Source organism: Arvicanthis niloticus, chromosome 6 (assembly GCF_011762505.2).
Source record: "Arvicanthis niloticus isolate mArvNil1 chromosome 6, mArvNil1.pat.X, whole genome shotgun sequence".
In the NCBI taxonomy this organism is placed as follows: Eukaryota; Metazoa; Chordata; class Mammalia; order Rodentia; family Muridae; genus Arvicanthis; species Arvicanthis niloticus.
This window is the reverse complement of record NC_047663.1, coordinates 93,852,549-93,864,496: the sequence shown is the minus strand read 5'-3', so window position 1 is coordinate 93,864,496 and position 11,948 is coordinate 93,852,549. Positions and strand designations below refer to the sequence as shown.

The 11,948-nt window shown below is 52.0% G+C and overlaps 2 protein-coding genes across 11 annotated transcripts in view; both read right to left on the bottom strand.

Moving 5' to 3' along the window:
- Positions 1-254: 254 nt before the first annotated feature.
- Positions 255-2,847, bottom strand: Nudt16l1 (nudix hydrolase 16 like 1). 3 transcript variants are annotated; one of them, XM_034507945.2, is made up of 4 exons: positions 1,994-2,847; positions 1,649-1,909; positions 971-1,090; positions 255-818 (listed from the first exon to the last, which is right to left on the bottom strand). In XM_034507945.2, the coding sequence occupies exons 1-4, from the start codon at positions 2,246-2,248 to the stop codon at positions 588-590; spliced, it is 867 nt and encodes a 288-aa protein (XP_034363836.2). In that variant the 5' UTR covers positions 2,249-2,847; the 3' UTR covers positions 255-587. The 3 variants fall into 3 exon arrangements, with proteins under 3 accessions (XP_034363836.2, XP_076793445.1, XP_034363837.2); XM_076937330.1 differs by having other exon boundaries at positions 627-852; XM_034507946.2 differs by lacking the exon at positions 255-818 and having other exon boundaries at positions 1,573-1,909.
- Positions 2,848-3,001: 154 nt separating this feature from the next.
- The window catches only part of Mgrn1 (mahogunin ring finger 1), a 47,457-nt gene continuing 38,510 nt past the window's right edge, over positions 3,002-11,948 (bottom strand). For 4 of the 8 annotated variants that reach the window (XM_034508093.2, XM_034508095.2, XM_034508094.2 and 1 more), the window contains 5 exons: positions 10,792-10,915; positions 10,428-10,470; positions 9,066-9,164; positions 6,671-6,715; positions 3,002-4,428 (listed from right to left, as the gene is read on the bottom strand). In XM_034508093.2, coding sequence (XP_034363984.1) covers positions 6,675-6,715; positions 9,066-9,164; positions 10,428-10,470; positions 10,792-10,915 — 307 coding nt within the window. In that variant the 3' untranslated portion in view covers positions 3,002-4,428; positions 6,671-6,674. The remainder of the gene's footprint in view (positions 4,429-6,670; positions 6,716-9,065; positions 9,165-10,427; positions 10,471-10,791; positions 10,916-11,948) is intronic. The other 4 variants (XM_034508089.2, XM_034508091.2, XM_034508090.2 and 1 more) reach the window with 1 other exon arrangement.

The following is an 11,948-nucleotide window of genomic DNA, read 5'->3' as shown; positions in this document are numbered from 1 at the left end:
GAATTCTCCAGCTTTTCCAGTGTTTCTGCACCAGGCTATAGGATTGCCGGCAGTGGCAGTCCTGTCCCGTAGTGGCACCTCTATTGTCCCTCTGCAAACTAGATCTGTGCTTTCAGCTCCATCATCACCATAAGAGCTCAATTCAAGCTGCCACGCAGATTGGTGGCACTCAGAGGCTGGCTGTGGTCCTGGGTCCAACCTCCACATACCTCAGAGAAAGATGTGGTCATGCCACTTAGAGGCAGACAGGAGCATCAGAGGAATGGCTTTATTGTCTTCTTCCTTCCTCAGTTTCACAGAGCTGAGCCAAAGCCCTCATGGGGAGCAAAGCCATGTGGGGCACTGCCATTCTGAAACCAACCCACAATTCATACACCAAGAAAAAAAAAAAAAAAAAAAAAAAAACTAACAGAGAAATCCAATAACCACCCAAATGAACATCCTACCCCAAGCTGGATCAGGTTCTGGACTAAGGGAAGGAAGGACTGATCTAACATGGGTCATCTCTATTGAACAAAACCCATGACCAGTCCAGGATTTGTACCAACCAAGTGGTTGCCTTGGAAGAATGGGCTCTAGCTGGGACTTCACCAGTCATGAATAGACTCACACAGGACAGTGTGAGTCCTGGAATGGGTGAGAACATTTTCAGCTTGAAGAGCCAGACCCAGGCCCACCCCACTGACCAACCTGAGAGGGTAGCTAGGTCCCAGGGACTGCTTGGGACAGTAATGAACAGCTGCCTGCTTGTCCCTCGCAGTCAGAAGGGATGCACAACCAAACACACTAGAAGGCACGCTTCTCGGAAATTCCAGGGCCTGTGGGCAGAGACAGCCAAGGGAGGGCAGGGATCTGCACAGGAACCACCTCAGGATGAGGCTGGGAGCAGCTTTTCTAGGGCCTTCTTCTGCTTCTCTGTGGCTGAGGCCAAGGCCTCCGCCAGCTTTTCCGAGGGCATCATGTTGAGTACCTTAAGGGCAAACAGGAGCTGGTATTTGGCAGTGCTGACGAAGGCGTTGCTCAGAAAGTTAGGAAAGCCTCCTACTCGATCCTTCTGTGTGTACAGTGGGACACGTACAAGGCCCAGGACCTGTGGGACAGAGGGCATGGGTGGGGCTGGGCTCCCCTTGTAAAGGCAGCACCCTGGCAGAGATGCCTGTCAACCACCAGTTTGCTAAACACACAGGGAGACCCAGGCAGGGTCTGGCCAGGCAAGGCTGGTGGAGGTAAAGGCCCTTCTCCCCCAAGTTTCAAGGCCAATCATATGCACTCCCCACCCTGTCTGGCAGCAACCCCCATGATCCCTGGTTTCACTCCATGCCCCTTAAACCAGAGTATCCCCAAATCTCCTCTCAGGAAATAATCCCAAACGCTACAACCCAATCTTTTTGGTCTGTTCTCAATTTCCTAAGCAGGCCCTGATCATCCATCCCTTCCAGTGACCCCAAGCCCCACTCCCAGGAATGACAATGGCAGACAACAAGGCAAATGTAAACAGCCCATGACCCAGACCCCAAGTCCCTCTTCCCACCCAGCATAGCCAGGGTAAGGACCCTGAGGGGCACTTGTTACCCATCGGAGCCTTCTGTGGTGCCAGAGCCAAACCTCAGGAGTGGGAATGGGGGCGGGCCCCAGGCAGTAGTCCCACCTCCAGACCGTGGTCCCGTGAGTGCACAGCGCTGATCTCCACAGCATGCAGCTGTTCCAGTGTCAGCTGCCGTGCGTACAGGTGTGCCACCTCACGGTGAGGACCCTCAGTCAGGTGTGAACTCAGGTAATCAGCTTCAGTAAGGCGTAGGCCGCCCAGGCCCAGGCCCAGCACCCGGTTCAAGCCATCCTCCAGCGACCAGAAGCGCCGGTCCACGAAACCCCCGGGAAAGCCCAGCAGCCCGTCGAAGCGCATCTGCATCTGCAAGGTAAGCCTGGTCAGGACGCGGGGTCCACTGGGTGTCCCAAGCCTGTATCTGCCCTGCTTACCCGCCCAGCTCCTCACCAGCACTGAGAAACGCATGGGGATACGTCCGAAAAGCTGCCCAGGGTTGGCGGCGTACAGCATGGCGTGGCATGAATGGCTCCAGCCGGGCCCCAAGCGCATTGCTTCCTCCCGGCTGATCTGCTTCAGCTCCGGAACCGTCGTGGTCGACATCTTGATGTGCTCCAGGCCCACTACCCAAACGAGCATGCGCGACCCCGCCCACAACACCCAGGCCCAATCCACGTGCTTCCACGTGCATAAGCCCGCCCCCATCAGTCCTGAGCGTCTGGGATTGAACCCAGTAGGAACCAAAGGCCCTGGCGGAGAGGGGGGTGAGGTGGGGGGAGTGGGGTCATGTAGTTTGCCTTTCTCCAGGTTGCACAGGAGACCCCCTCACCCCCACGACACCAGAAAACTACAACTCCCAAGACACACCGCATGGAGGCCAGGTTATTCTAGTAGGTACACTGATTATCAATATTTGCCAGTCTTGAACATCCCTGAGAGGGCAACTGGAAGTCTCAATATCCACCTCATCCATGAGGGAGATTTTTCCCTGAGGCTTGACCCCGATCTTGTGGCTCCACTGCCCTGGGAAACCCTGCCTTTAAAGACTTAAGCATCTAAGTGACTCCAGCTCAAGTGACGGGGGACCTAAGCCTTATCATAGGCTTTGCCCTCCTCTGGCACACTGATTAGCGCTCAGTAACCATCACAGGAGTTGGGGTAGGTGTAAGAACTAGGACCACCTGCCCACCTGGAGGCTGAGATCCATCAGTTGCTCAGTGGAGGAGAGCCAAATTCCAAGTCCAGCTTTAAAGAGAGCAAGCAATAAAACAATAGCAATAAACCATTGTCTATGTTTGAGGGGGGTACTCATTGCCCCTCTGACACAAGCAAATGAAGGCAACCCCAAAATCTGTCAGAAGTTCTGCCAGAAACCACTCTAGTGTCCCGTTACTACACCAAAAGCCAACAGTGCTGCTGCCTACATAGTGCTGTGCCAGAAAAAAGGCACACATAGAATATTGCTGCATGATTTTATTACTATAAATATACAGTAAAAATGAACCCCAAACTAGCCAGAGTACATCAAATGATAGTACATGTGAATCTGAGACAGGTGAGTGTGCAGTCTGTATCCCATCTTTCAAAGTACTGGCACCAGTACCATGGCCAGAAGCCAGGGTGTTGCTGGCAGGTGGAAAGGGGTGGGCATGCACATGCTGACATGTGTGCACATGTGTGCATTCCACAAGAGAGAGAGATGGATGTGCAGACAGAGTTGTGCTTACAGGCTTACCAGAGGCCAGGCCAGCCACTGCTAGCAAAGAGCAGGGAAGAGCCAGAGCTCAAGCAACCCTGAGCCTAAAGGGGTCTCCATGCATTGCTACAGGCTGTCACCTGGGTGAGTGGCAGGGCAGCTCCTTAGGCTGAGGTCCCTCTACCAACCCACCAGGGAGCTGTACTGCCTGGGGCCACCCATGGGCCACTTCTGCCTTAGAAGCAAAGTATCACTAGGATCTTGCTCCTAGGTGGGCTCTAACAGAAGCCTTAGACAATAAATCAGTAAGAAACATTAAAAGGACAGGTAACTGGCAATGGATCTGCTATGGAAGCTGCTCAGGCTCTTCCCTGGCAGGTGGTGGGCAGTGTTGCCCTGCAAGCACGAACATCTCCATCTTGAAGGTGTGAGAGGATGTGAGTGAAGCAGGACCTGCAAGGGGTACTGGACACCGACCGCTGCAAAGGACTGTGGTGTTAACAGTCTGACTACCCAGGCCTTGCCCACAGCTGCTTCAGCTGCCCACAGCTGCCAGAGGTCACTAGAAGGTAGTAGAGCAGAGCAGGAGAGAGGACCTGGAGGCTCCAAGGAGGGTCACCCATGGTCAGGACATCTGTAAGGTGACAGCAGCAGTGACAGCCTGGCTGCCTTAGGTCACATGAGACAGGCAGACAGGCACTGTTCCTTCATCAACCGTAACCTGGGGGGGCCACCTCCCAGAACATTTGTGAAGATGATACTTCACTCCATGGGTAGATTCTCTTATGCTGGTTTGCTAAGTGCTCAAAGCATCATCAGCTTTGACAGTTGGGGAGAGTCCCTCTAGGGCTCGTGGCCCACAGAGACAGCTGCTGTCCTTCATCCTGTACCATTTACAAATATATCAACCATAAAAAGGAGGGTGTGTGGAGGAACCACCCATTGTGCAATCTGATCAAGGTTCACCGTGGCCACATGAGGTGTGCAGACAGGAGAGGGTCTCGCTGTGGTCCAGGGAAGCCTTCTGACAATGTTTGGGATGCTGAGGACTCTGTGCTGCCTCCTGAGCCAGACTCTCAGAGTGGGGTCAGCTCAGCAGCTCCAGGCTCAGGACTAGAGCCACTCAGCAGAGGCCAGGGGGAGCTGGTGGTGCCAAGGCTGTGTGGCGTCTCCATGGAGGTGGACCATCCTGTAGGTGGGAACAGAGGAAGGAGGGATCATGATTGGCTGGTGGTCTTGCATCTGTTCACCAAGCCAGAGCCTCATGGGGGCAGAACCACCTAGCACCCTCCACCCCATAACCTAGGTACATACCATCTGGCAGGAATAGTACATGTGACCTCATAGAAAGCTAGGGACCCTTGAGTCCTAGGCAATTAGTTACATCTGTCCTCCATACCTGGGACAGATAGATCATCTCTTGGTACCAGGCAGTAGAGCTGCATGCACAGGGTAGCTGTGGGCTGCTGACCACTGGTTCTCCTACCCTTGACTACACTTCCTGGACCTCAGAAATACAAGTCAAGCCAAGAGCTCTACCACTGTGTTAGCCAACTCTAGCACAGGAAAGGGAGCAGGTGGGAACAAAGACGTTGGCATTTGGGCGGCCTGGACAAGAAGCTCCACTGGAGAAGCGGGCCTGAGCTTGTGTGTCTTCTACAAAGGCCCCTCTGCTCAGTCCCAGACGTCAGTGCTATGGTGCTGTGCAGTGTTATCCCAGGGCAGAGTTTGGAGACACGGACAACTCCAGTTCTGCCCTCTGCTTTAGGAGCTATAGCTTCAGGAAAGGCAACCTATGATGCATCTCCCATCTGTGGCCTAAGCTCCAACCTAACCCCAACACAGCTGCCCCTTCCTCCTACAGAAGCTATAAATAGCAGTGTTGTTTCAGGAGCACAGTTCATAGGGGGACAAGCAAGTTCTGAGAAACCATGAACCCTACCAAAACCAAAGAAGCAGCACCAGGCCTGGCTCTCTGGCTCATGGGAAAGAGTTGCCGCCTAGTCTCACAAACTAGGCACTTCCCAGACAGGCTGTGTGAACCCAGCTATGATGGTGCCATTCTTCTGGGGAACCCTGACAGGAAAGAAGAGTCCCCGCTTGTCAGCCTAGTTTTCATGGATGCGTCTGTAACCAGCAATCTGGGCTACTCTGTGGCCATGCATCTCTCTCCAGCAGGGCACCAATCTCATTGGTCCCTAAGACTGTGTGTGTGGTATGGCAGGTTTCAAAGACAGGAGGGACAGGTTCCCAGTGGCAATGTTGGTCTCAAGACAGAAAAGCTGAGCAGTCCACAGAGAGCTGCACACAGGAAAGGGGACAGGCCAGTGACAAGTGAAGGACGCATGCAGAATGCCCTTTGCGCAGGAATTGAGAGGGATTGCTTTGACTTAAAAAAAAAAGAAAAAAAGACAGGGTTTCTCTGTGTAGCCCTGGCTATCCTGTAACTCCCTCTCTAGACCATGATGTCCTGGAACTCAGAGATCTGTCAGCTTTTGCCTCCTGAGTGCTGGGATTAAAGGCATGTGCCATCATGCCTGGTATTATATTTTTTTTAAATATTTTCATTTTAAGTATGAGTGTTTTGCCTGCATGTATCTCTGTGCAGAAGTTGAATGCCTGGTACCCACAAAGGCCATATGAGGGTGTCCAATCCTTTGGAACTGGAGTTGCTAAGGGTTGTTAGCTGCCATGTGGGTACTGGGAATCAAATCAGGGTCTTCTGGGGAGGAGCCAGTGCTCTTAACCACTGAGCCTTCTTTCCTGTCCCCCCAGGATACAACAGACCTGGGAGGACATACATGTCCTGTAGACTAAAACACTGATAGGAGCAGGTGATCTAGGGCCTCCTGTGACTGGTGCAAATCTAAACTACTGATTAAAGCCATGACCACAGCTGAGGCAGGAAGAATGTATATTAAAAGTATGTCTGGGCTACAGAGCAAGTTGAAGGCCAGACTGGGGGACTTTGTAAAATAAGACCCTGTCTCAAACAGTAAAGAGGGCTGGGGTATAGTTCAATGGCAGATGCCTACCTAGGGTCAATCCCCAGTACTGAATTTTGTTTTTTAAAACCATAGTTAGACTACTGTGTGCAGGCCCCAGGACAGTGCTGCACATGTTCCTAGGGCTCCCTGACTCTCCAACTCCTTCATCCTACCAGGGATAGTAACTTCAGAGGCTAAGTTGGGTTACTGCTCAAGGGACCCTACATTATCACTTTAGAAGAGCCTGGATGGACAACTGTCCAGGTAGGAGACCCTCTGGCTCCAAAGCCAGGAACGCCAGGAAGCCACCTTTTAGACACAAAAGTACAGCAACCACCAGTGGCTCTGGACTCTGGATCCAGAAAGCACACCTCAGGGGATTGGGCTCTTCTCTGCAGATACACCCAGCCAAGCCACCAAAAGTGTGGAGGAAAGGTCACGTACCAGCTTACTCCTCTATACCAACAGAGCACGACTCAGGACCCAGGGCTGTGCAGAGAGGAGGGAGAGATAGATGGAGCTCAGTTAGCAGGAAGGCATGAACTTTAGGGTCAGGGGTGGGAACTATCTAGAAACAGACTATCCATACATCACCTGCTGCAACAAGAACCACCAGGATAGATTCTGGATAACTTTCTAACCAAGAGAGAGACATGTGTATGTGTGATGGTAACAGGCATAGTTCCTCTTGTGGCTACAGAAGCCAGACTACTGTACCATGGAGAGGACCCAGCAGAGTCCTCTCTGTTTCATGGATTTTCCCCAGCCTTGTTCTTTCCATCTGCACGGGACCTGGATTCAGTAATTCAGCTGTATCCAGAGGATAGTAGTGCAACTATCAGAAAGTAAAGATACCAGCTACATGTATGTTCCTTACAAAGATAAAGGATATGCAGCCTTATCAGACAAAAGCCAGTAGAAGAGATAGTGCCATTGTATGAGTAAGAAACACATACAGGTATGTACAACTGCCACATACCCCTTCCAGAGGTGCTCCAACAGGATGTGCAGAGATAGCAATCCAGGCTACTGTCCTGGAGTAATCCTCTATAACCACTGGTTCTCGGAGTGGGGCTCAGATCCAGAAGCAGTTCCTGTGCAGGGCTGGCCAAGACTAGCCCTTCTGCAGCTGTGCACACACCCTGCCTCTCCTATAGCTTCTACAGCTGACTACCTCCACTTACTTAGTGGACCTAAACAAGGTCTAAGACCTTTGCCTACAGTTGTCTCTGTGGCTAGTCCTAATGTGCTGCAGGCCACAGCAGGGATTAAATATTCTATGCTGGACAGTGTAGGTGCCCTCAGGGCCATCTGCAGGAGCAAAGCTCATACTGGGGACTCAAGAGACCCAGGGACCTCTCCTGACTCCCTGCTTAGCCAAATTAACAATAACAATAGATACTTGAGGTGTTCCCAAGAACATACTAGAATTGTGTCCCTATGGAATGTGCTGGTTCTAAACACACTTCACCTATGGGTTTGTTTTAAATAGGCCATGGTGATCTACTAAGACAACTCATAGCTGCTCTCCCACATCTGACGACTTGATGACCCCTGTGTCCTGGACAGCCTCTATGGGTCACTTCACATCCTTTCTGCCAAAGGATGTCACAATCCACCAATATCAAGCCACCCTTGAAGAGTGAGCAAGACCGGCCTCAGCGGCAAGGAGTGGCAAAGGAGTTTCCCTGCTATGTGGAAGCAGCCCAGCTCCCTTAAGTAGCTACTTAGAAGTTGTAGTGGCCCTTCTGGTCTAGGCCCAAGCACTGAGCAGATCCGGGGCGGCAGCTCTGCACCCAATCTCACAAAACCCAGAGGAAGTGGGGCTCCCAGGAGCTCTAACCTGGGCAGTATCTTAGGAAGGGTGATATGTAGTAGCATATTTTTTCCGCAAGTTGTGAAGAGCTAAGGTGGGAGGAATAAGAAGAAGAGGAGGGGTAATGAGAGGAAGAGGAGGAGCATAGGAAGCAGAGATGTGGGAGCCATGGATGACCAGGCATGTCCCAAGAGCAGTTCTGGGTAACAACTTATATCTAGGTTAGTTAATTGGTTAACACTTCCAATTGTGTGGGCATCTTGATATTTGAGCATTACCAAATATATAAAGCTACTGGCTAATCTTTGAGGAGGAGGAGGAGGAGGAGGAGGAGGAGGAGGAGGAGGAGGAGGAGGAGGAGGAGGAGGAGGAGGAGGAGTTGTAGTTGTAGTTGTAGTTGTAGTTGTAGTTGTGGCTGTTTATCGAAATTCCCAAATACCAGTAAGTCTGAGAGACCCACTTCTAACCCAGATTTGGAGCCCTGAGTGTGAAACTGAGGACTTCATCCCAGCAGAACAGAGGAAGAACTAAGCAGCCTGTATGGGAACCTTCAGAAAAGAACAGCAAGCTCCTGGCCCACTGCCAGTGGCCCAACCTGTGCACCCTACACTTAGCCCCCAGGCCTGAATGGCAATGTGCTGCTGTACACCTAAACAGTAGCTGAGGTCAGCCCTAGACAAACATCTCTCTGGCCTGGGCCACAGAGGACAAAAGAATGCAATCTCAGCAGGAAGCAGCCAGAAAACCAGAGAAAGGACTTTGTCCTTTCACAAGCAGCTTCTCCTGCCTTCCTCAGGCAAAGTTTTACCCAGGGTGGGAAAGAACCCTAGGTTCAGCAGGAAGCCAGAAGGCAGATTAAGCTGGGCCTGACCCCTGCTGTGGGGATTAGCAGAGTAGAGGTTAGAGCCAGAAAGGACCTAGACTCTGAAAGGAACAATGGGTCTCAGAGATTCCCCTTTTCCTCCTGTCCCCTCAGACAGAAGGCTCTGTCCAAATGTTAACATTTAACATTATAAATGTTACCTGGTAGGTAGATGTCAGCAGGAGGGACTGGCTGGCTGCAACCGTGATGCTGGGGACTGCCATCCTGCAGGACATCATCAATAGAGGGTACACGGCTCCCTGCAGCAGGCAGAGGAGATCAGGACACACGGGTAGGAGATGTCCTTGTGGTCCACTCTGACTCCATAAACTCCAGAGGCCACAGTGGGCATATGCACAAGGTAAGAAGTTTTGTTTCTTTTGTTTCAGAACCAGTCTGGTTGGAGCCAGTGGTAGCCGTTCTTTGCCCTTCCTCACAGCTGAGCAGTAAGAAATGGCCCCACTACCCCACGGGCTGGGAGGGGGGCTGTAGGGCAGCCTTCTGGAGCAGTCCTGAGAACCATGCCTAGTTTGCCTCACACAAGTCCTTACAAGTCCTTAACAACTGGAAGCCGGGCAGTGGTGGCACATGCCTTTAATCCCAGCACTTGGGAGGCAGAGGCAGGCGGATTTCTGAGTTCGAGGCCAGCCTGGTCTACAGAGTGAGTGCCAGGACAGCCAGGGCTACACAGAGAAACCCTGTCTCAAAAAAACCAAAACAAACAAACAAGTCCTTTAACAACTGGAACCTGAATTCCTAATCCCTATAGACTTTTCTGCCTAGGTAAAGAGCTTGCATAGTGGGAGGAGCCCAGGCCCTAGGTGGGAAGCTGAGGACCTGCCTGAGGCAGAGGATAGAAATACAAGGCCAGGCTAGAAAGGCTGAAGTGACCACATTGCTCTTAGAGGGTGCTACCCTACTCACACCCAGGGCCTCAGCCTCCTGCAGATAGGCCTCATATGAGGGGACTTCTCAGCAGGATGTAGGATACAACAGAGCAGCTACAATTATATAGGATTGCGGGACACATCACCATTCTTGGGCCTCACTGCTAGTTAGAGCCATATCCGAGTCAAGTGGCCTTGGGCCTCTCCTAGATGCCAGCCCTGAATCTTGCTTTACTTTGCTGTCCAGCAGTAACATGGCAAGGACTAAGCAGAGGCAGGCTTGAGGGGGCTCCAACATTGCCAGCAAAAGAATGGGGGAACCCAAGCCTCCTAGGCTATCCATTAAGCCTTCCAGTATAGGGAGGTAAGGAGATATCAGCTGTCCTCAATTCATCAGGAAGAGACAGGTTTTAGAATTTAGGAAATTCTAAAAACCATTACAACAAATGGCTACCACACTCAGACCTTCCAGCACATGCTGTGTTGGCCAGTGTCACAACGCCCTTACCATCTCTGCACACACATTGTCCAGGTTAATGAAGGCAAGAGCAGGGTAGGGGTGAGGAGGTTTATGTCCCTAGCCAGTACCCAAAGCTTGCCAAGGGCTCAGGGTCAGGCCTGGGAGAAGTGGCTCACCTTGCTTTAGGGATGGCTCATCCACCTCCTCTGTTCCAAAACTCTAGAAGACAGAAGAGGAAAGGCCTCTGGTACAAACATCCTCAGGTCAAAAGGGCTAAATCCCTGAGACTAAGCTGAGGGCAGTGGGCAGCAGATGCCACATGGATGCAAAGATGTCACTAGAAGCCAGGCTTCACATGTGAGCTTGCCTATAAGCTTCAAAGTGACTCCACCACAAGGCACTCCAGCATGGTTAGGGCACTGCCTTGTGTGGCTGTGAATCAATGTGGCACTGCCTAGAGGGCTTGGGAGGGGCCAGGATCAGTGACCAAGGCCTGGGGAAGGCTGGCCAGGGCCTCAAGAGAAGAGAAGCAAGCCTCACCTCAGGGGAGCTGCTCTCCCGCAGCACCAGCTCCACACCACTTGGTGGGAGAGGAGCATCCGAGTCCTCCGAGACCTTCTCCTCATCCTCCTCATGGATGGGGGATGATGGCGACCGCAGGGTGCTGGGGAGAGGAAGGAAGGAAGGAAGCAGGGCTATAGGATAGCTGTATGCAGTTCTACAGAAGCCACAGGGCCAGCAGCCTCTGCAGATACTCCTGGAGATGGGTAAGTGGCCTCTGGGGGAGAGATGACATCTCTGCAAAGATTCAAAAAGTGAACCTGATCAACAGAGGCTCCCAAGGGAGCAGTGTACTTCAGCACAGACCTGGGCAACCAGAAAGCCGGGCCTGCCCAACAACCTCTGATCCCACAAGGACACCAGCACGGGCCCAACAGCCTGACACTAGAAGAGGAGACACACTGAGCCCCAGGCAAACAGCAAAGGGGACTGTGTCTCTGGAGTTGTTCTGCCATATACACAGAGTACAGGGGCCTGGACAGCTTGCAGAAGACATACCTTATAGTTTTATCCATGAGGACATCAGCATAGTAAGACTGGCCAGCCACCCCATGCTAGTCTTCAAGGGGGCAAGGCCAACTCTTGGGCAGCCTGAGGAAAGTGGCATCAGAGCCTCTTGTGATGCTGAGGGTGGAGCAGAGCTCTGGGGTAGAACCCTGGCCTGGCATGGAGATGGCCCTCCAGAAACACACAGATACACAAAACCTACCTCTGACAGGAGATCAATATTGAGGGCACATAGAACCTCAAAAAGTTAGACTCCAAACAGCAAGTCATCCAATCAATAAAGGAATTCAAGGCAGTTTGCAGAAGAAATACAGCCTGAGTTGTATGGCACATGGGAGAGAGGCAGGGGAATCAGGGCTCTAGGCCAGCAGCCAAGGTTACAGGAGAGCATCTCAGAAGACTCAAAAAGAGTAACATTGCCAGGAAGTGGTGCTGTACGCCTTTAATGTCAGCACTCCACAGGCAGAGGCACAGAGAGGCAGAGAGGCAGAGAGGCAGAGGCAGGGAGATGAATGCATCCAAGGCCAGCCTGGTCTACAGAATGACTTCCAGGACAGCCAGCACTATACAGAGAGACCCTGTCCTGAAAAACCAAACCAAATAAATAAATTAGTTGATGTCATTTGCAG